Source organism: Aquarana catesbeiana, linkage group LG10, assembly GCF_042186555.1.
Source record: "Aquarana catesbeiana isolate 2022-GZ linkage group LG10, ASM4218655v1, whole genome shotgun sequence".
In the NCBI taxonomy this organism is placed as follows: domain Eukaryota; kingdom Metazoa; phylum Chordata; class Amphibia; order Anura; family Ranidae; genus Aquarana; species Aquarana catesbeiana.
Genome location: NC_133333.1, coordinates 36,467,476 through 36,488,423, shown reverse-complemented (window position 1 = coordinate 36,488,423; position 20,948 = coordinate 36,467,476). Strand labels below are relative to the sequence as shown.

At 44.6% G+C, this 20,948-nt stretch overlaps 1 protein-coding gene across 1 annotated transcript in view; it reads left to right on the top strand.

Annotated features, from left to right (window-relative positions):
• The first annotated feature begins 603 nt into the window (after positions 1 to 603).
• Positions 604 to 20,948, top strand: part of CD79A (CD79a molecule) — a 33,222-nt gene continuing 12,877 nt past the window's right edge. The window contains exons 1-3 of the mRNA XM_073601998.1: positions 604 to 778; positions 6,741 to 7,064; positions 13,565 to 13,683. Coding sequence (XP_073458099.1) covers positions 712 to 778; positions 6,741 to 7,064; positions 13,565 to 13,683 — 510 coding nt within the window. The 5' untranslated portion in view covers positions 604 to 711. The remainder of the gene's footprint in view (positions 779 to 6,740; positions 7,065 to 13,564; positions 13,684 to 20,948) is intronic.

Below are 20,948 nucleotides of genomic sequence, written 5' to 3'. Positions count from 1 at the left end.
CTCCGCCCCGAGCCTATCCTTTTTTGAAGCTTCAGGCTCTAATCACGTGCTTAAAAAAAAAAAAAAAACTCTTGAAATCCATGCGTCCAGTGCCCTGCATGTAGATTGGGGGCCGGGTGCATGGATTAGGGGGGCAGCACCCCTGTGCCCCATATGGATGGGCCACCGCTGCTTGAATGTCTGCCAGCCGATGCTATACCACCTCTGAAAAGCAATCTACCATAGACCGGTTTGTAGATGGAGGTAAGCTTACCACCTGTCAGGGCAGAAGCAGTTCAATATGGGCATCACCCATGTGTGATGATGTTCAATGGTAATTCAAAGAGCAAATGTGGGGCAGTGGCACAAAGTCGGAAGAATTGCATAGCTTTAAAAAACAACAGAGAAGAGATATGACTAGATCGTGCACATTACAAATCCTTCTGCAAATAAAACATCTTTATGTGTTTTAGTTATGGTTTTAGCTGTTGATAGAGTAACTTTCTGTAGCTTAAGCTTGTAAATTTTGGATGGGAGATGTGACTTAGATACATTGGAAATATAAGTTGTCTCTAATTAGCTGCATAGTTTAGCTTGTTATGTTCTGTGAATCAGTGGAGCAGATCTCCTCTTCCCCACCTTCCTCTAATCAGTCAAATAGGCAAAAATAACAAGAGTTTAGACGAGGGTACCGGAGTCCAGATCTACGATATTCAGGGCAAGATAGAGAACATGGAGGTCAAAGCCCCACACCTATCATGCCATGCTGTGGCCACTTTGCTCCTGGTGGTCCTCTCAGGTGAGTTCTTAAAGCAGTGATAAGCAATTTACTAGGTAGAGGGGGGGCTTCATCTGCAGCCCGTGCCATCCCCAAGGGGCACACATATTATTCGGTCTATGCTGCAGAGGTTTCCAGAGACTGATAATAAACAGCAGGAGACTGGAAGCATGTTACATGAGACTGCTAGTCGGTAGTGATTGCTGATATTTCAGCTGGCCATTGGGGCAGGAGGGTTGTACAAAAGGTGCCAAAGGGTCCTTGGACCACACATTGGGCACAGGGGGCTTAAAGGGTTTTTACTTTGTAAAAGGTTACACAAAGATTATAGTGGGCAAGTGGCTGACTCTTAAAACTTGGGAGAGGGTCTAATCCTTCCACATTCTATTCAAAACTAAGGAAAGTTCTGATATAAGGGTGACTTTGGGTACTCTGATGTAAGGGAGGCTCTAATGGGCACACTGATGTACAGTAAGGGGGGCTCTAATGGGAACTCTAATGTAAGTGGGCTCTGATGGGGACTCTGATATAAGGGGGACTTTGATGGGGATTCTGATGTAAGGGGGCTATAATGGGGACTCTGGTGTAAGAAGGACTTTGATGGGAACTCTGATGTAAGGGGTTCTAATGGTGACTCTGATGTAAAGGCCACTTTGATAGGGACTCTGATGTAAGGGGAGGGGATTCAAATGCTGACATTGATGTAAGGGGGCTTTAATGGGGACTCTGATGCAAGGAGGACTTTGATGGGGACTCTGATGTAAAGGGGCTGTAAGGGGGACTTTGATGGGTACTCTGATGTAAGGGGTTCTAATGGGGACTCTGATGTACGCAGGGCTCTAATGGGGACTCTGATGTAAGGGGGGCTTTGATAGGAACTCTGATGTAAGGGGGGCTCTAATGGGGACATTGATGTAAGGGGGCTTTAATGGGGACTCTGATGTAAGTGGAACTTTGATGGGGACCCTGATGTAAGGGGGCTCTGATGGGGACTCTGTTGTAAGGGGCACTTTGATAGGGACTCTGATGTAAGAGGGAGGGGGGCTCTAATGGGGACATTGATGTAAGGGGCCTTTAATGGGGACTCTGATGCAAGGGGGACTTTGATGGGGACTGTGATGTAAAGGGGCTATAATGGGGACTCTGATGTAAGGGGGACTTTGATGGGGACGCTGATGTAAAGGGGCTGTAAGGGGGACTTTGATGGGTACTCTGATGTAAGGAGTGGGGGGGCTCTAATGGGGACATTGATATAAGGGGGCTCTAATGGGGACATTGATATAAGGGGGCTTTAATAAGAACTCTGATGTAAGGGGCACTTTAATAGGGTCTCTGATGTAAGGGGGGCTCTAATGGGGACATTGATGTAAGAGGGCTTTAATGGGGACTCTGATGTGAGGAGTTCTATTGGGGGACTCTGATGTAAGGGGGCTTTGATGGGGACTCTGATGTGAGGGGTTCTGTTGGGGACTCTGATGTAAGGGGGACTTTTGGTGGGAACTTTGATGTAAGGGATTCTAATGGGGACTCTGATATAAGGGGAGCTTAATGGGGACTGTGATGTAAGGGGGCTCTAATGAGGACTCTGATGTAAGGGGGACTTTGATGGGGACACTAATGTAAGAGGGCTATAATAGGGACCCTGATTTAAAGGGGACTTTGATGGGGATTCTTATGTAATGGGCCTCTAATGAGGACTCTGATGTAAGGGGGCACTCCGATAGGCCCAGGTTTATTTGGAAGTTCACATACAGTTATTCCAGATCGTTTTGGACAATTTTCTATTTTTATCCAAAACTTATTTTGGATTAAATGTTCTTTTCCTTCATATTGGAAATGTTCCATTCCCGGCAGGCTGCTTACCGATCATTTTAATACATGATGTGAACTATAGCGGTTCTGTGTGTGATTATATGCAAGTGCTGCACCTAATTTGAACATGTGGTCTGGTAGTCAGACTAATCTAATATTCTTGGTGCTTTCTGAGTCACTGACAAGTGCCCTTTACATATGGGTGGTCTGAAAACATGCGGTTTTATGGCCTCCTTCCTGGCCGCCCACATAAACTGTCCCAATACAGACGGATGGGGCTGTGCAGATCCCGTACCACCTATCAAGCTCGCCCGTTGAGTTTAATCGGGGTCACACCGCAAGAGTGCGCAATACACAAGATTGCCACATGGTAGTGCCTCATTGTGGGGTCAAATCAGGCATTGGGGAGGATGTAGCGCCTCCTCACCTCCTGCCACATGCCTTCTGAAAAGCAATCCCATTGCAGATCGCTCTTAAGAGGACACCAGAAGTCTGAAAGAGCCCCAAAGGCAATTGAAACAAGAACTCCTGATCTCCAGGGGCTACTCCTAGGTCAGCAACTCCCAAAGTGTTGAAGACAGAGGATCAGCCTGCCAGCCCAGCATTTTCACAAGGAGGGGCCAGCAATGGCAGCCCTTAAATTCTCACATACAAATTAGAAGGATGAGTAAAGCTTGATCGAGTCCAGTAAGAATTTTATTTTTCACAACAAGTGATGAAAATGACGATGCTTTTTGGGGGGCACAAAATATAAATCTATACAAAAACCATGAGACACCTGCTCTGTGGGAATGTGGACCTTGGAGACCTCCACATGAAGATCACACCCCCCCCACCCTATATTAACCTAAAAAAAAAGTTTTGACCAGAGTTCCGCTTTATTTTCAGCGTCTCAGATGGGTAGATTGTCACAGAAAGAGGAACAGGAAACACCTGAGAATAAAGCGCATCATTCTCTATATCCCAAGAGACAATGGGTGGTGCAAAGTACAATCAAGTGACTTCAAAGATGATTGAGATTTTCCATTCTACTAAACCGATAGCTAAAAACAAAAGTGTCTACATTCACCGGCCACTTTATTTGGTACATCTGTTCAATTGCTTGGTAACACAAAATTCTAATCAGCCAATCACATGGCAGCAACTCAATGCATTTAGGCATCTAGACGTGGTGAAGACAACTTGCTGAAGTTCAAACCGAGCATCAGAATGGGGAAGAAAGGGGATTTAAGTGACTTTGAACATGCCATGGTTGTTGGTGCCAGACGGGCTGGTCTGAGTTTTTCAAAAACTGTTGATCTACTGGGATTTTTACACACAACTATTTCTCGGGTTTACATAGAATGGTCCGAAAAAGAGAAAATATTCAGTGAGCGGCAGTTGTGTGGAGCAAAATGCCTTGTTGATGTCAGAGGAGAATGGACAGACTGGTTCGAAGTGATAGAAAGGCAACAGTAACTCAAATAACCACTTGTTACAACCAAGGTATGCAGAATACCATCTCTGAATGCACAACACATCGAACCTTGAAGCAGATGGGCTACAGCAGCAGAAGTCCACACTGGGTGCCACTGCTGTCCAGTAAGAACAGGAAACTGAGGCTACAATTCGCACAGGATCACCAAAATCAGGCAATAGAAGATTGGAAAAACATTGCCTGGTCTGATGAGTCTCCATTTCAGCTGCAACAATTAGATGGTAGGGTCAGAATTTGTTGTAAACAACATGAAAGCATGGATCCATCCTGCCTTGTATCAACGGTTCAGGCTGGTGGTGATATTTTCTCACTTTGGGTCCCTTAGCACTAATTGAGCATTGTTTAAATGCCACGGCCTACCTGAACATTGTTGCTGACCATGTCCATCCCTTTATGACCACAGTATACCCATTTTCTGATGGTTCCATCCAGCAGGATAATGCACCATGTGACAAAGCTCAAATCATCTCAAACTGGTTTCTTGAACATGACAATGAGCTCTCTGTACTCCAATGGCCTCCACAGTCACCAGATCTCAATCCAATAGAGCACCTTCGGGATGTGGTGGAATGGGAGATTCGCATCATGGATGTGCAGCCGCCAAATCTACAGCAACTGCGTGATGCTATCATGTCACTATGGACCAAAATCTCTGAGGAATGTTTCGAACACCTTGTTGAATCTATGCCACGAAGAATTAAGGCAGTTCTGAAGGCAAAAGGGATCCAACCCAGTAGTAGCAAGGTGTACCTGATAAAGTGGCCGGTGATTGTATATAATGGTTTCACTATCATGTGAATTTGTTTTACATACCATTGCTCTACTGTTCACATATGTAACACAGCTTGTCTATCGAGAGGTGGCACTTCCAGTCAAACTTGCCCATTCAAGTCAACTGGGTAAGAGTTTGGCTCATGGCTGTTCAACAACCCAAAAATAAATAAATATGGCCGCCTTGTGTACCTAACCTAGCCCACTGAGGTCCACAGTTAGACAATATGGGAAAAACAGCATTACTCCAGTCCAGGCCTAAACTCCTCTTGTCCTCCATGGCAGTATTGGGTGCTGACCAGGAAGCTTGTCTCCACTGCTAGTCAGCAGCAAGTCCCTGCTCCTAACTCAACCAGCAGTGAGTCCCTACCCAAGAATTGCCAACACTGATGCATTTTACACTAATGTGCTTGTACTAGTCCTGGAAAGGTCCTCATGATGTCCAGTGAGGTCCACAGTTAGACAACATGGGAAAAACAACACCATTCCAGACACTAAACTCTCCTTGTTCTCGATGATAGTATTGGGTGCTGACCAGGGAGCTTGTTTCAACTCCTAGGAGCGGAAACTCGCTGCTGACTAATGCCGCATACACACGATCGTTTTTCCCGTTGGAAAAAGATATGACGGCTTTTCCGACAGGATTCCGCTCAAGTTTGCCTTGCATACACACGGTCACGCAAGAGTTCGCTGAAATTCTGAACGCCAAGAACGCGGTGATGTACAACACTATGACGAGGCGAGAAAATGAAGTTTAATGCTTCCGAGCATGCGTCGAATTGTTTCTGAGCATGCGTAGGGATTTTGCGCGTCGAAATTGCCACAGACGATCGCATTTTCGGATAGGAACTTTTCCCGACCGAAAAATTAAGAGCATGCTCTCAATCTTTTGCTGGCTGGAATTCCGCCAGCAAAAGACCAATGGAGCATACACACGGTTGCATTTTCCAATGAAAAACTCTCATCGGTCTTTTGCGGGCCGAAATTCCGATTGTGTGTACACGGCATAAGAGTTGAGATGAGCTCTCTGGTCAGTACTCAATACTATCATGGAGGACAGGGAGAGTTCAGTGTCTGCAGTTGTTTTTCCCATGTTGTCTAACTGTGGATTTCAGTGGACATCATGAGGATCATTGCAGGACTCTCTACGTAAAAGCACATTGGGGTGAAATTGCATGTTGGCAATTCTTGGGACTCACTGCTGGCTGAGTTAGGAAAGGAGACTTGCTGCTGACTAACTCAGCTAGCAGCGAGTCCCTACCCAAGAATTGTCAACACTGATACATTTCACCCCAATGTGATTATACATAGAGAGTCCTGCAAAGGTCCTCATGACGTCCACTGAGGTCCACAGTTAGACAACATGGGAAAAACAAGATTACTCCAAACACTAACCTCTCCTTGTCCTCCATGGCAGTATTGGGTGCCAATCAGGGAGCTTGTCTCCACTCTTAGTCAGCAGCAAGTCCCCACTCCTAACACTTAGCCAACAGTGAGTACCTGGCCAAAAATTGCCACCTGACATGTTTCACCTCAGTAGGCTTAGTCAAAGAGAGTCCTAGACAGGGACTGGCTGATTGTGGCTGAGTAAAGTTTTATCCAGTGATGTTTTTGGTCTGCAACCTTCCATTCATCACAGGTACAGCACTGAGGTCCACATTTACGTAATTCCAACAGCACTTTGGTAACTAATGTTATAGCAATAACAGCAATGTGTAAGATTTAACCCCCAAGAAAGGGTCCATAAAAATGTTATGACACATTTTACTACAATATGATAAGGAAGTGTAGATTTTACCAGCTGGAGAACAGACTTTTTCAGCAGGCTGAAGATCACAAAGGAGATGTCCACGTGTAGCCACATTTCACCTGTCTGTTTTAGGAATTCTTTGATGCTGATCCTTGGCTGTTTTTCTTTTCCAGTCATTCCTTCTCATGGTCTGAAGATGCTGTGGGTACCAACCTCCATCAGTGTCAACCCAGGTGACAATACGAAGATTCCATGTAACTATGAGAGCCAGCCTGAAGAGGAGGTGGAGATCACCTGGTCACTGTACAAGAACAAAGTAATCAGATCAGGAGATAACATTTCGGTCTATACAGAAGTACATAACTTAAAAGACAACACAAAGGATCTGCAGATCAAGAAGGTAGAGACGAATCAAAGTGGCTTGTATAAGTGCAAGGTCAAGGTGACTGTACATAATATAAGCTACAGTTCCTGTGGGACCTACCTGAGAGTGAAAGGTAAGTCCAAAACAAAACAAATAGGGGTTGATTTACTAAAACTGGAGAGTGACAAATCTGGTGCAGCTCTGCATAGAAACCAATCAGCTTCCAGTTTTTGTCAAAGCTTAAATAAACAAGCTGAATTTAGAAGCTTACCATGCACAGCTGCACCAGATTTTAGTAAATCAACTCAAAAAGGACTGGTACTAGGCAAACAAACATTGCTCTGACTTTAGTGGTGTACGTCTCTCTTTCATCCCCTTTTAAAGATGAACTCCAGGCAAACAGCTAAATAGAATAAATATGTACAATAAATGGGAGTTGTTTTATGTGTAGTATTATCCATTCAGTTTTGAGATCTACACAGCGCTGCCACACAGCGCAGCCCTTTGTGCTGCAGTTTATTATCACTTACCATTCTTGATGTAAAAATGTAAAACTCTAAAAGAGTGACAAATAAAAGATCAAAGCGGCGCTCCCATCAGTTAACATAAAATAAAACTGACTGACTAGTGTATGGTCACTACCATGTATGTAAAAAAAGTTTTAAAACGGACAAAAACTAATATAAGTAAGTGAAGAGAGTGGACGTAGATGGTATCTACAGCAAAAAGTTGATGAGTGCACTATTCACCAAACGCTTTTCCACCTCGTGCTCCACACACCCACAAGGGGTTCAAACTCACCAGAACCCAGAAGTTATCAGGCCTCAGTCAGCATCCTATAGTCTGTTCACTCTGGATGTCCTCATAAGGTATCTTTATAAACATCTCCGACATCCACGTGCATGGAAAAGAGACTCCACAGTCTAATTCCGTTTTACCATTTATTCGAAAACTAAGTGAATAAAATCCAATATTCAATGGCGTGGTGACAGTCCAACAATAGTCGTGTAGCTCAAGGTCGGTTTATGAGTGAGCTTACACTATCTGGTTTTCCAGAGGTTGAAGGGACAGAGTGTACTCCGGTGGAGATCGTAATGATCTCGACATCAAGCACTTCCTCCTTCCGGTTGGTTTCCCTGGGTCTTGGAACGCACAGTGTCATGACGTAATTTCCGGTCGCCGTAAGATCACGTACTGACGCGTTTCGTCATCACAACTTTGTCAAAGGGCGTCCGTCAGGGCGTGATCTTATGAGTTTGAACCCCTAGTGGGTGTGTGGAGCACGAGGTGGAAAAGCGTTTGGTGAATGGTGCACTCATCAACTTTTTGCTGTATATACCATCTACGTCCACTAGGGACTCTCCACTTATTTATATTAGTTTTTGTCTGTTTTAAAACTTTTTTTACGTACATGGTAGTGACCATACACTAGTCAGTCAGTTTTATTTTATGTTAACTGATGGGAGCGCCGCTTTGATGTTTTATTTGTCACTTTTTTAGAGTTGTAAATTTTTACATCTATTTTCTATATGTATAACCTGTTTTAAGTGGCTGCTGAGAGACGTCTCATTTGTATTTTATTTTTATATGCAATTGTATTTATATGCAATTGTATTAGTGTGTGTATTACCTGTTATTACATAGCGCTAAGATAGGTGGAGTGGGGTAAGGCGAGGTTCTTCCTTTTTTTTACTACTTACCATTCTTGTACTTTCCCAGACTGTGACTGGATATTCAAATGAGAACCATTAGACCAGAAATTCTCAACCAGGGTTCCCTGGAACCCTGAAGTTCCTCCAGAGGTTGCTAGATATTCATTTAGCTGTGGCTGTTAGACCTCCCATTTGATGTTGCCTGTGTAGCGCTACCCCCATAGAAGCGCTTGAATATTACACAGATAGTCCTTACTTCTTCACTGGCAAACAGGTACAAGGTATTTCCTGCAGCCAAGTACACACACAATAAGGCTCGATGTAGTCAAAGACCAGTCTAGGGGTGTTGTTGTTGTTTTAATTTTAGGAATTTGGATAGGGTAGGGGATTTGTAGTAGGATAATGCGGAATAAAACTTTACACAACTTGAAGACTCTAGCTGATCTAGAATTGAGAAGCAGGTACAGTCCCTTGCTGGGAGCAGATGGAAGATTTCTCCTGTGTGGCAGTGCAGAAATCAATAGTATGAGCAAAGTCTCTTGTAGAGCAGGACAGGTAGAGGACAAGCCAGTTACTGCAGACTGTTTGACAGCCCAAAAGTAGTGGCACTGAGCAAAGTCCCAGTAATAACAGTTGGACAAGCTCTTCAGATCACTAGCTACCGATCTATTTTAGTTGGACCCTTGGCTGACTGTGCTAGCACAAAGGGGTAGCCAAAAAGTACAGGCCCCTAGATCAATGGTCTGTACTCATTGGAGTTGCAAACAAACCTCTCAGGCACAGCTCCCCCTCAGTCAGCTCTTCAGAAGAACCAGGGTCACTCCTTTCCTTTTCCGTTGACCACCTGAGGCCACATGGCAGCAAGTGCCAGAGGTGGCAATCCCGTCTCACCCCCGGCTGGTGCACTCCACCATCTGGGAGAGACCCAGAGCTCACATGTTCTCTGAATATATATAGGCCAGTCCCAGCATGCCCAGGGGCACGTCCCCTGTAATTGGCTGGGACTGCTACATGCTCGTGCTACCCATTTGTCTAACTCCCACCCATGCTCCAGAAAACTCTACTAGTTTCTAGAATGCGGGAGGAATCCAAACAACTCAACAGCACCAAAACACAGGAGCGGTATGGGTTTTTCTTTATTTACCCATTATATTTACCTAGGTGGATGCAGCATCAGTCTGATGCTGCATCTGTCCCCTGGGGCCTCTGCACTGAGAATCGAGCCATCGAACACCGCCGATGGCTCGGTTCTCTCAGCTCCCTGAGTGGAGAGCTGCTGCCTGTCAGTCAGCAGCTCTCCTCTCTGCACCTCCACGTTCACTGGAGCGCTGAGCTGTGGAGGGGTGGGGAGCGGCTGTCTCAGCCTCTCAGTGGCTCGCTGAAAGGCTGAGACAGGCATCAGTCCAGGCACCTGGCAGATCCAGACTTTATTGTCGTGATGACACAGTGCCTGGACTGATTCCAGTGTCGTCAGCAGGAAGCAGACTTCAGACCGGTTTCTGCTGAAAACAGGTCACAGGAGTGCAAAACGAGTTGGCATTGGACATGTTTTTTTTAAAGCCCCTGTCACTAAATAAAATGGCAAGCTTACAGTCTTGTTCACTTGTTGTGTTTCTTTTGCTTCACCTTATTAAATTATAACCCATCTCGCTTTCTTGGTGCTTCAAAGCGTCTTCAAAGCCTCCATAGAAATCTATGACAATGCTCGCTTACAGCACCTGCAGCTTTTTAGAGGCTTTTATTCAGCTTTAGCTTTGCTTTATGTTGGAGGTATTGCAGGTATGAGATATCCCAGGATGCACTAGTAAACCAACAATGGAACCAGAAAGACATCATCAGCAGTCACTTCCAGTTCATGTGTATATATTCTGGGGGTGTCTGGTGCAGACGTCACATTTGGTCTTCAGCGAGGAGCAGCAGGAAGGTGAGAGGGGTCTGGACTGGAGAGGGGCAACTAGCAGCCAGCATACCTGGTGCGCAACATGGGAAGGTGAGCATAGACCGGTGTGAGAGGACTGAGTAGCAGAGGATCAGCAGACCTGGGGGACTGGAGCAGGAGAAACTAGCAATGTCGCACATGGTGTGCAGAGTGTGAGCAACAGAGCAGGAGGTGAGTGGGGACCATAGAGAGAGGAGGATCAGCAGATCTGGTGGTTACTGAGTGGGGGATCTGCGGAGCTGGGGATTACCGAGTGGGGGATCAGCAGAACTGGGGGTTACTACTGAGTGGGGCATTAGCAGAACTGTAGGTACTACTGAGGGGGGGAATCTGCCGAACAAGGGTACCAATGATCTGGAGATCTGCTGAACAGGAGTACTAATGAGGTGGGGATCTGTTGAGCCCCTTAAAAACAAATTGAAAATCAGCACATACACACAGGGTATTTGCCAAGCTTCATTAAAGTTTCAAAAAAGCAACATGGAAGCATCACTGAAACATCACGGAAGCATCACCGAAGCATCACAAAAGCATTAAAAACACATAAAGGCAAGTTGAATGTGCATTAAAGTCGAAGCAAATGTAAATGAGCCATAAGGATGGCATTATATCCACTGGCCACAAATGTAAGGGGCATTTTTCCCTTTGACCTCCAATGAAATTAATCAGGGGTTCCCCGAGACCTGGAAATTATTTCAAGGGTTCTTCTGGGGTAAAAAAGTTGAGAAAGGCTGATTGAGACCCTTGCCACCCTCCATATAAAATCATAATTAAACACACCCAGAATGGAAAACACACATTGGGAGAGTAAATAATATATAGGCTTCTGCTAGTGAAGCCTAGCCAAGGGTGATATCAGGTTCCTTCACAAGAGTGATGTCATGGGGCTTCTATATAGATCCTGGGAAAATTAAGGATTCAAATTCCCTGAGAAGATGCTCCAACACAGTGCAGAATTTTCTTTTCATTAGATGTGGGACTCTCAGTTTTCCCAGGATTTTGTTGGAAAGCCTCTGATGCCACCCATACCCAGTCACAATGGGCAGAAAGACAGGGATCCTAAGAATAAGCTGATGTTGCATTTTGATATATAGTCTCTTTTTGAGCCAATAGGTGGAGCTTTAGGCTTCTTTTTACACATGTAGCTCTATCTTTTTGCCCCATTATTTGACAAAAAGCTATTGTTGTTGCTGCAGTCTAATATACTGGCTGAGCTTTAAAATGCAATGATGCTCACCCATTGGTTTTGAACACAACAGCTTGATAAAACTACACCCTAGAGAAGGAGATGCCTTTACCTCCAAAACCTGTTGGCTAAGTTGGGTTTGTTATTGATAAGTTGACTCCACTTCTCATGCTCCTCACTCATTTTGCTCATGTATATGGTCAGTGATTTTCTCAACAGTCTGTAGCCTGAGGGCAGCCAGGTATTTCCAGTAATGTCCTATACTAGATGATTCATCCAGTGGAAAGTTACCACCAGGAGGCGTTGAATATCTAAAGAGATGTGAATAACAAAACATTGAAAAAAGTGTCCAGATATATTAAATTAGTCTACTTAGATGCCCACAAAAAATGAACCCATAAAAATCCATAAATAAATATAAATGGAATAATCTACGCAAACTTATGGAGAAAACACCCAAGTGCTTGAAAGACCTCTGTGATTACAACAGATTTGTGCACGGTGCAACCAATCCAAAGAGGACACATTCCAGCTCCTTACCAAATCCCAATGACCATTTTAGTTACAAATGGTCATTTAGCGCATGAAGGGTTAAAACCTCCCACCGGCAGATGTATCTCCTTTGCAAAGCCAGTAAAGGATGTGCAGCCGCAATTCTCAAAAGTAAAGCAGGAAAAGCAACGCCATAGTGTAAAACTGCAAAATTAGCCTAATTAGAAAAAAAGTAAAGTGCAGTGTGCACACTCACAGCAAATAAGCAGACTACAGGCATCAGGACATAGATCATAACTTGGTGGTCCTATGAGCTAACAGTACTGACCCGGCCATCAATCAACTCCACTTGCGTGATGATGTTACTCTTGTGGGCCCCACCCTACGTGTTTCGTCACAGATGACTTAGTCAGGGGCATAATTAAACCAAGCTTTTTTATTTATCAGATCTAAAGAGATGACAGAGGGATAAATAGGGGTGCAGTGTTTCCACTTTATCATGTAGGTAATTGTTATTTGACTATCCCATTTAACTCTCTCTTACAGCAATGTCCTGGAATGGCCCATTGTGTGTTTCTCAAAGCTTTCCTCAATGCCTACTTAGGGCCATGCCTCATTTTTTTTCAGGTTTTCCTTGCTGTATATTGGTTAAAAAAAGTTTATGTATGTACATTCTTGTATAGTCACATTGGTCTGACTTAGACCAATATAAGTATGCATGCACCTTACCTGGTTAATCCCCCTGGAAGCTGGAAATTACAGTAGTAGGCACCACTACTGTAGTGATTTTTGCTAGCTTCTGGGACACTTGCTCGGCATAGGTGCCATTCAGAGAACACTTTGCATTTTCTCAGTGAATGCAAAGGGTTCTCTGATTGGATAAGGTGGGGCAGTGATGTCACAATCACTTTGCCCAATCAGAAAACGCTTTGCACTCAATAAGTGGATGCAAAGTTTTCTCTAATGGTGCCATTGCCAAATCAGCGGCCTTCTATGTTCACTAAGCAATAGGGCAACCACTCGACATGGGACCCAGAAACTAACACTGATCACTGTAATATCAGTGCCTACTACAGTGGTTTCCAGGTTCCACAGGGATCAACCAGGTATGGCATATACTTACCTATATTGGTCCATGCTGGAACAATGTACTGTAACTGTGAAAAATATCCATACCTAAACTTCAGCTTTAAACTTCTGATTTGATCATTTAAAAAGAAAATGTTGGGATTTATCTTATACATCATCGGTGTCTCGAAAAACCTCAAGAACCAAGTGGTTGATTCTACTGAACTATGTCCTCAAAAATGTAAATATCATTTGTGGGTGAGGTGGTCTTCAAGCGGATATCCTCTACATTGCAGATCTTCCAGTCTTCCTCTTTTTTAATGTTGCGGAAGCTACGAAGAACAGAGTGATCACAGCCGAGGGCATACTGTTGCTGTTTTGTGCCATCATACCCGGGACCATCCTGCTGTACAAGGTATGGACATTAACCGAATAAGCCAATTTTTAAGTGCACCTGTCAATTCCAACATCTCTTCAGTTAAAAATGCTTGTTAGCTAGATTAGAAAAACTCTAGCAATGAAAAGTCACCAAGTGCTCTGTGTATTTATAATGTCAGAAAACAAATGACCTCTTCTAAGTAGATGTGCATCCAACTGCTAAAATCTCATATAAGCTTTAACATGGCCATTTCAAATATTTAATATATAAAAAATGACTAATATTTTAAAATAAAAACTCCAGGCAGATATACAGTATAAGGCTCAAATAATGCAGACCTGTAATCATTAATGCATCATTAAATGTATTTTTAAATACAAGCAGTGTAAGTACTTGAATGTGACCTAGCATTAGCCTCTTGTGGACCCTGTACAGCAGAGCTGGGGTATGAGAGGAAGAAGCAGCACAAGGAGCCAGTCAGTTCATTTACTAAAAAGAACCAGGCTGATAGGAGGAGAGAGCAGAGTGGCAGGTTAGTTTATCACTGTGCTGCTTCTCATTTCAATGTCAAGTCGCAGGCTGATGGGGGGGGGGTCAGGGCAATCTGGGCTCAGAGGAAGTGAGCTGAATGATTCTGGCCATCAAACCGAAGACATCTAGCAGCAGAAAACATTTACTGTGTGGAAAATCTCTGCATTAAAGACAAATCTTGCAGCAAGAGGTGGTTTTGTTATTTTATCTTTTATATGTGGTCGCTCCTCACTCCTGCAGCCAACAGTGGCTGACACATGGGAGATCACATGTCAAGACCGGAATGGCTTGAAAATAGGTAAGTATATACATCTTTCTTACACAAGTTAGTTAGCATAGGTGTTGGGGGCAGTTTTAAGGCTAGTTGGGTGTGTAGCAAGGTCTCTGGCCTTGTCCAGTCTAATGAGAACTTTCCAAGCCAAAGATAACGGACATCCTTCTGTATGTGGTGGGTTGTGAGGCATAGTGGGTTCAAGGTGGACAAAGTTATTGGGTGCCAGACACTTCTTGGATGTAAAAGAGGTTTTATTTCTTTTAACAGTCCTTTTTGTATTTTTGGGGGGAAAGAGGGTTAGGGCCAGGACACCCTTAGATAAGTGCTAATTCAATTGGCAGGCTCCGAGACGTCAATATTAGGACAGCCATGCAGGGAAAGTCTCCCAGCAAGGAGCCACATCTGCACTTGCAGGAATGCTGTCCCCTTTGGTAACAGTTTTTAAGAGTTCCTAACTCAAACGTAACAGTCCTTTCAGCTTCATTACAACTGCCTCTTGTAGTTGTTCAACACTGAGCTCCCGGTCTCTCACTAGACCCTCTGATTCACCGACTCTGAATCCCTTGAGCTCCTCCAAGGTTTGCAGTGGTATCCCCTCAAGCGTCACCCACGCTTCCCTGCTGGGTCCCTAGCTTGGCACTCCAGATACTTCTCAAGCTTCCCCCCTGCTAACCGGCTCGGTCCCTGACTTGACTCACAAGGCTACTCTGCAAGCGTCCCCTCCGTGGGTTGGGTCCCTGACTTGATCACCGCCTGAAGTTTCCCAATTCTCTACCGTGTCCTTTCGGTGAGAATGTTGCTCTGGTAATTGCTTCAGTTACTCACTGTGGTCCCTGTTAAAGGTGGTTGGTCCCTTTGTGGCGACAGCTTCCCTTCTACCTCCGACCACTGAACTGTCAGTTTTGGTTGGACTGCAAGCCGCAATCCCAACCTTGCGCTGCCCTCTCACTTCTGGATAGGCCCTCACACAGCCTTGCAGCCAGATGTCCCCGGGATAGGCCCAATCTCTGGCCCAGCAACCCGGGGCAGATGACACACGTCCACCCAGACAGCCATCAAGGTGGCACAGAACACAGATCACCTGACTCCATCCAAATATATAGGTTCTCCCAGCAGGCCAAGGGATTCAAGAAAAACCCCGCCCATTGGCTGAGACACCCCATATACCCATAACATGATCTTGGGTTGCCCTTCTCATATCTAGTACTACCAAGTGGTAGAAGAGAGAAGTGCAACAAGGCCAAACTTAGGGAGAAACCAATAGATCTCTATCAATCGACCAAGATAACTACTCTTGGCAAGTAAATTTGTGAGGAGCTCCCTTACTAAACCCCAGGGTGCTACAGGTGTAAGCAGGAAATCCACTTCAAGCAATGACAAAGGTGTTGCTGAATGAATAGGCTCCATAATGTCAGAGGCGTAACTAGAACCTTCAGGGCCCCGGTGCAAGAAACCCCCAGGGCCCTTTCCATTGGGCCGGGGACCCTTCCCATTGATTGTGGGGCCCTTTATAAGCCCCAGTTCACACTGCTGCGACTTATCATGCAGCTTGCGACACATAGGGGGAGATTGACTAAAACTGGTGCGCACAGAATCTGGTGCAGCTGTGCATAGTAACCAGCTGCTAACTTCAGTGCATTCAATTAAGCTTTGACAATAAAAGCTAGAAGCTGATTGGTTTCTATGCACAGCTGTACCAGATTCTGTGTGCACCAATTTTAGTAAATCTCCCCATAAAGTCACATGACAAGTCAAAACACATTCACTTTAATTGGTGTACTACGTTTCTGCGATTTTGGTGCAATGTGAGTGCCATAGGCCGCAATGGTAAATCACATCATTTGCAAGGAAATTACAAGCAAGTTGCATGATTTTGGGGTCGCAGCAGTGTGACCTGAGCCTTACGGTCCCCCAGTGAGACCCTTTCACGTGTTCTGTACTGGCCTCCTTCCTGCTGACTTGGCCCTCCCCCATGGTGGCAGAATGCCAGAGCCCGGCTGCAAGTGTGACTTTTGCGACCCTGGTATTTCCACCACTGCATAGTGTAAATGTGGCCCAGGAGCTTAGATGTTTAAGACAAAGGAAGAGAGAACCGTAGATAAATATACTATGCTTTTAGAGACTAATTCAGTCTATGAAAAGGTGAATCTAAAGTCACGGCAATCTGCTAAATAGGTTTTGTATGTCTATCAATCCAGTCGTGAAATTTACACAACCCTTCCACACAGCACAGTCAGGAAAATGACACTGCTTTGCTCCCCATGCCCAGCTTGCTCACTGGACAGTAACGGAGCAGCAGCAGAGTGATAAGGTCACCTCTCAGGTCTCTCCTATCACCATGTTCCTTTTTAGCACATTAGCATGAAGCACCAATGACTGGATTCCAGTCATTACCCTCTCTTTCACAGTCTGAGTTCTGCTGAACAGCAATTGCAAGAGGCTGATATCAAGGCACTTTCAGGTCCTTACATGCAGTTAATGATTTTTTTAATGAACACATATTTATATCTGCCTGGAGGTAAAGTTTTTCAAATGTATCTCCTGTCTTATAGAAATATCATCGATCCGAAGGGTACACGCACCTTTGGGAAGCTTATTACACTCCATCCGGCAATGCTGACAGTAATGATTACACCTCCTTGACTGCTGTACAGCTGTTGCAAGTCCAAGGAGCACGCTGAACCACCTAAACAGCAAAAACAACTTAAAGCGTCTATTATTTTCAATTAACATTGCAGTATCAATAAGGCTTTTTTTTTAATAAATAGCATCAACTTCTTTTTTTTTAATAAATAGCATCAACTTCATCACTTTAGGGGTCGGTGCACCCAACAAACTTTCTAGTGAGAGAATATGAAGGTTGCCATTGCTCACTTCTTTGGAAAAGCTAGGTGCCCACTCAATATGCTGCTCCACTGGCTCAGTGACCTGTAACAAGCATGTTGATCAGAAGCTATTGGTTGGCATTCTTCCCACTAACTTCCTTCTGGCTCAGCTTAGTCCCTGGACAAAGGTTCTTCAGTAGGCCCCCCCAGCCAAGCCTAGCTAGGACCTTGATGTCTTCACAAGGGCTCATCTAGTTTTCTCTGCCCCAGGGGTCTCCTCCTGCAGGACTGGACCCAGGAACTCTGCAGCCTGCTGCCAGGCCTCAGACTACTTATGGCTTCTCCCTCCATCTTCTGGGCACACCTCCCTAGGGATTGGTTGCCTGTTATGCTCTCCCTCCAACTATGCTTCCAGAACACTCTAGAAGACAGGGTGGAGTAGCAGAATATAGCAGCCTGTGAAACACTGAGCAGCCCTAAGTAATCAACCCCTGCTCCACTGTTTACAGGGGAGCTAAACTAAATTTACTTAGCAGCCTAAATTAAGAGGGTGCTACATATGAATCCCCAAGAATAGTTAGAAGCCTGAGACATCCAGACAACTAGCATTCTGAGGTGAATAATGGGAACCTCTGTATTTGTCTCCTTTAAAGTTTCATTTATTTAGATGGGAAGTCTGCTGGTGAAGTTGAGGTCTCAGCTGCACCAACCTGCGCAGGAGTATCACTCAGCTTTCTGAAATTGCCATTATTTTAAAGAGACCCTGCCCCCAATTTTAAAATTTGCAGGTAAAACCACAGAACATTTAAGCATCTTAAAATGCTCACTTACAGCATATTTCCTTTCCATTAACAATTTTTGTATCGACTTGCAATGTGCCTTTGCTAGGGAACTGACACTTCAGAAAGTTCCAATTCCATAGCAAAGCCCCCGCCTTGCACGTCATAGCCCCCTCCTCTTCTAAGAGTGCCTAATTACTTCCTGTGCAGGCCCAGCTCCTTCGAAACCCCCCCCCCCCCTTTACCTCAACATATAAACTTTTAAGTAGTTGCTGGGGGAAGAGCAAAGGTGAATACTATAGGGCAGTGGTCATCAACCCTGTCCTCAGGGCCCAGGCCAGGTTTTATGTATTACCTTGGGGAGATGCAGACTAGAATACTGAAATCACTGAGCAGCAAATGATCACACCTGTGATGTATTTCAGATATCTTGCAAACCTGGCCTGTTAGTGGGCCCTGAGAACAGGGTTGACAACGGCTGCTATAGAGTATCCCTTGAGTGACAGCTCTGAGTCTGCCAGAGCTGCTGACATTACATCGAGGATAGCAACACCTAGCAGCAGTCTCAGGGCTATTGGATGTCTACACCATGGGGGGATTGTGCAGGTATATAAACTGCATAATATACATTAGATGCAGAGGCATAACGACAGGGGCCGCAATTGTGAACTGGCCCCATGCTCCAGGGGGCCCATTCAGCTCCTCTGTTCTACACCTGGATAGGCGATGGAGCGGCATATAGAGGAACCAATGCCCTCCATTTTCCTCCTACAGCCGCTGAATGCCTGCTTCTCTTCCTCTCCCTCTCGCTTGTATTTAGTGGCTGTAGGTGGAATATAGAGGGCATTAGTTCCTCTATATGTGACCCCCGCTGCACTTCCTCTACAGGTAACTCTTTCCTCTCTGCTGCCTGGACCCCTGTGTGCTCCCCTGGTCCCCTCCTCCCCCTGCAGCGCTGCTGGCCTTCCTCCTCCCCTCTCCCGCCGGTTGTTGCGGGGGGGACGTGTCAGTATAAAGAACATAGAAGGGGCCGGTAAATATTTAATATTTACCTGAATGGACACATTGAGTGATCAGTACCAATCACTCACTGTGTTCATTACTAACTGAAGTTTACTGTGCATCAGTTTGTGAATGAACGGGTAGCTGTGTACAGAATTCTTCCTGTCCATTCATTCTGTGCAGCTGAGGCTGCACAGGTGGAGATTGAAGGCTGTGTCCTCCTTTCTCTGTCTCACAGGTGAAACATCAGAGGTCTGTTTAGACTCCTGATATTTCACTAAAGCCCCCCAATGGGGCTCCTAAACAAAATTGTAAAAAATATTTAAAAAATGTATTTTTATTTCTTTTTTAAAATTGTACTTTTACAATTGTAAAAAAATAAATAAAAGTAAAATAAAATGGTAAAAATAATGAAAAAAAAAACAAGATAAAACAAACAAACAAACCACTAACATCAGTGGTGGAACTACCATGGTCACAAAGATTGCACTTGTGACCAGGCCCTAGTGTTCCACCACCGTGGGCTGGGGGGCTCAACAAGGCAGGAAGAGGGCCCATTGCAGAACCAGTGAAAGGGTCCCACTGTGGGACTCTAATAAAGGGCATCGGGACAGGAGTAAAGGGCCCCAGGATCAGTGGGATAGGCCCCGGGCTCTGAGGGAAGGGTCCCAGCTGGGGTTCAGGGGAGCCCTTCATGATTTCTTGCATCAGGGCCCTGAAGGTTCTAGCTATGCCTCTGATTAGATGCACAAATAATCTTATAAGAGGATTGGTGTTAAATTTAATGGTCTGGTGACAGGACATCCTTAAAGCTGAAGTAAACCCATCCATTTACCAGTTTCAAAAAACGGTTTCATTTCCGGCACGTGACGGAAATGTAGCACTCCCATTGGTTGTGCTCAACCAAACTGTCAAACCATCCAATGGCTGGTGTCATAACTGAACACATGTGCAGCATTATGGCAGTTGTAAATTAAACAGAGGCAAAGATGGCAGCTTCCTTGTCTGAAAACGATAAGAGGGTTTACACTTTAAGGAGAATGCAGATGAAGGACTAAGTCTCCTGGTTGGGAGATGGTTCTGAGAACTTTAGCAAGGTCAAAAAAATCCCCAGTATTTACTAAAAATGTATTCAAATTTTGGTGGACTAACCATTTAGCCTTTTTTTGACAGAGTATCTTCATTTACTTTTACATATTTCTTATATTGCCATATTCATTAGGTTTTGTTAGTGTGTTTCTTGCTTAGTTGTAACAGATGTAGTAAATATCCAAATAAAGATGGTGCTTTATTTACCGAAGGTGATGTATAAAAACTGTTTTTCTTCAAATTCGATAGAAATTTGAATGCCGACTCCAAGTCCAACTCTTGGCAAAACTTCATAGTTTTTAAAGACCGGGGAAGGCAGCTTTTGTTGCTGCTTGTGTCCCTATTAGAAAGAATTAGCCTCACTTCCTGTCCAAGTTACAGATTGTCAAACGGACAGGAAGTGAAGGAATATCACTCTGATGGGAAAAAAAAGACAGAAACAAAAGTGCATTTATTTAGCAAGGTTGGGAAGAATTAGAACACCTATTGCTCTGTGAGTATTCCTTACCAGGTGACACCCACACCTTCTCATTTCTTATCTTGGTGTCACTGGCATAGGACGTGAAGGCCAATCTACCTATTGCTGTAAGCTGTGACTCCTACCAACAGCACTTAAAATAGGTTGACCAGATGTCCCTGATTTCGAGGGACAGTCCCCTATTTAAGAAGGTTGTCCCTGGAGAAAAGAATGTGTCCAGTTAAAAGAATGTGTCCCTGATTTCTTTACAGCCTTACCAACAGCATCCCCAGCCTGGGTGACTGTAGGGCAATCCATCTTAGCAACAGTTCTTTGACTTCCCT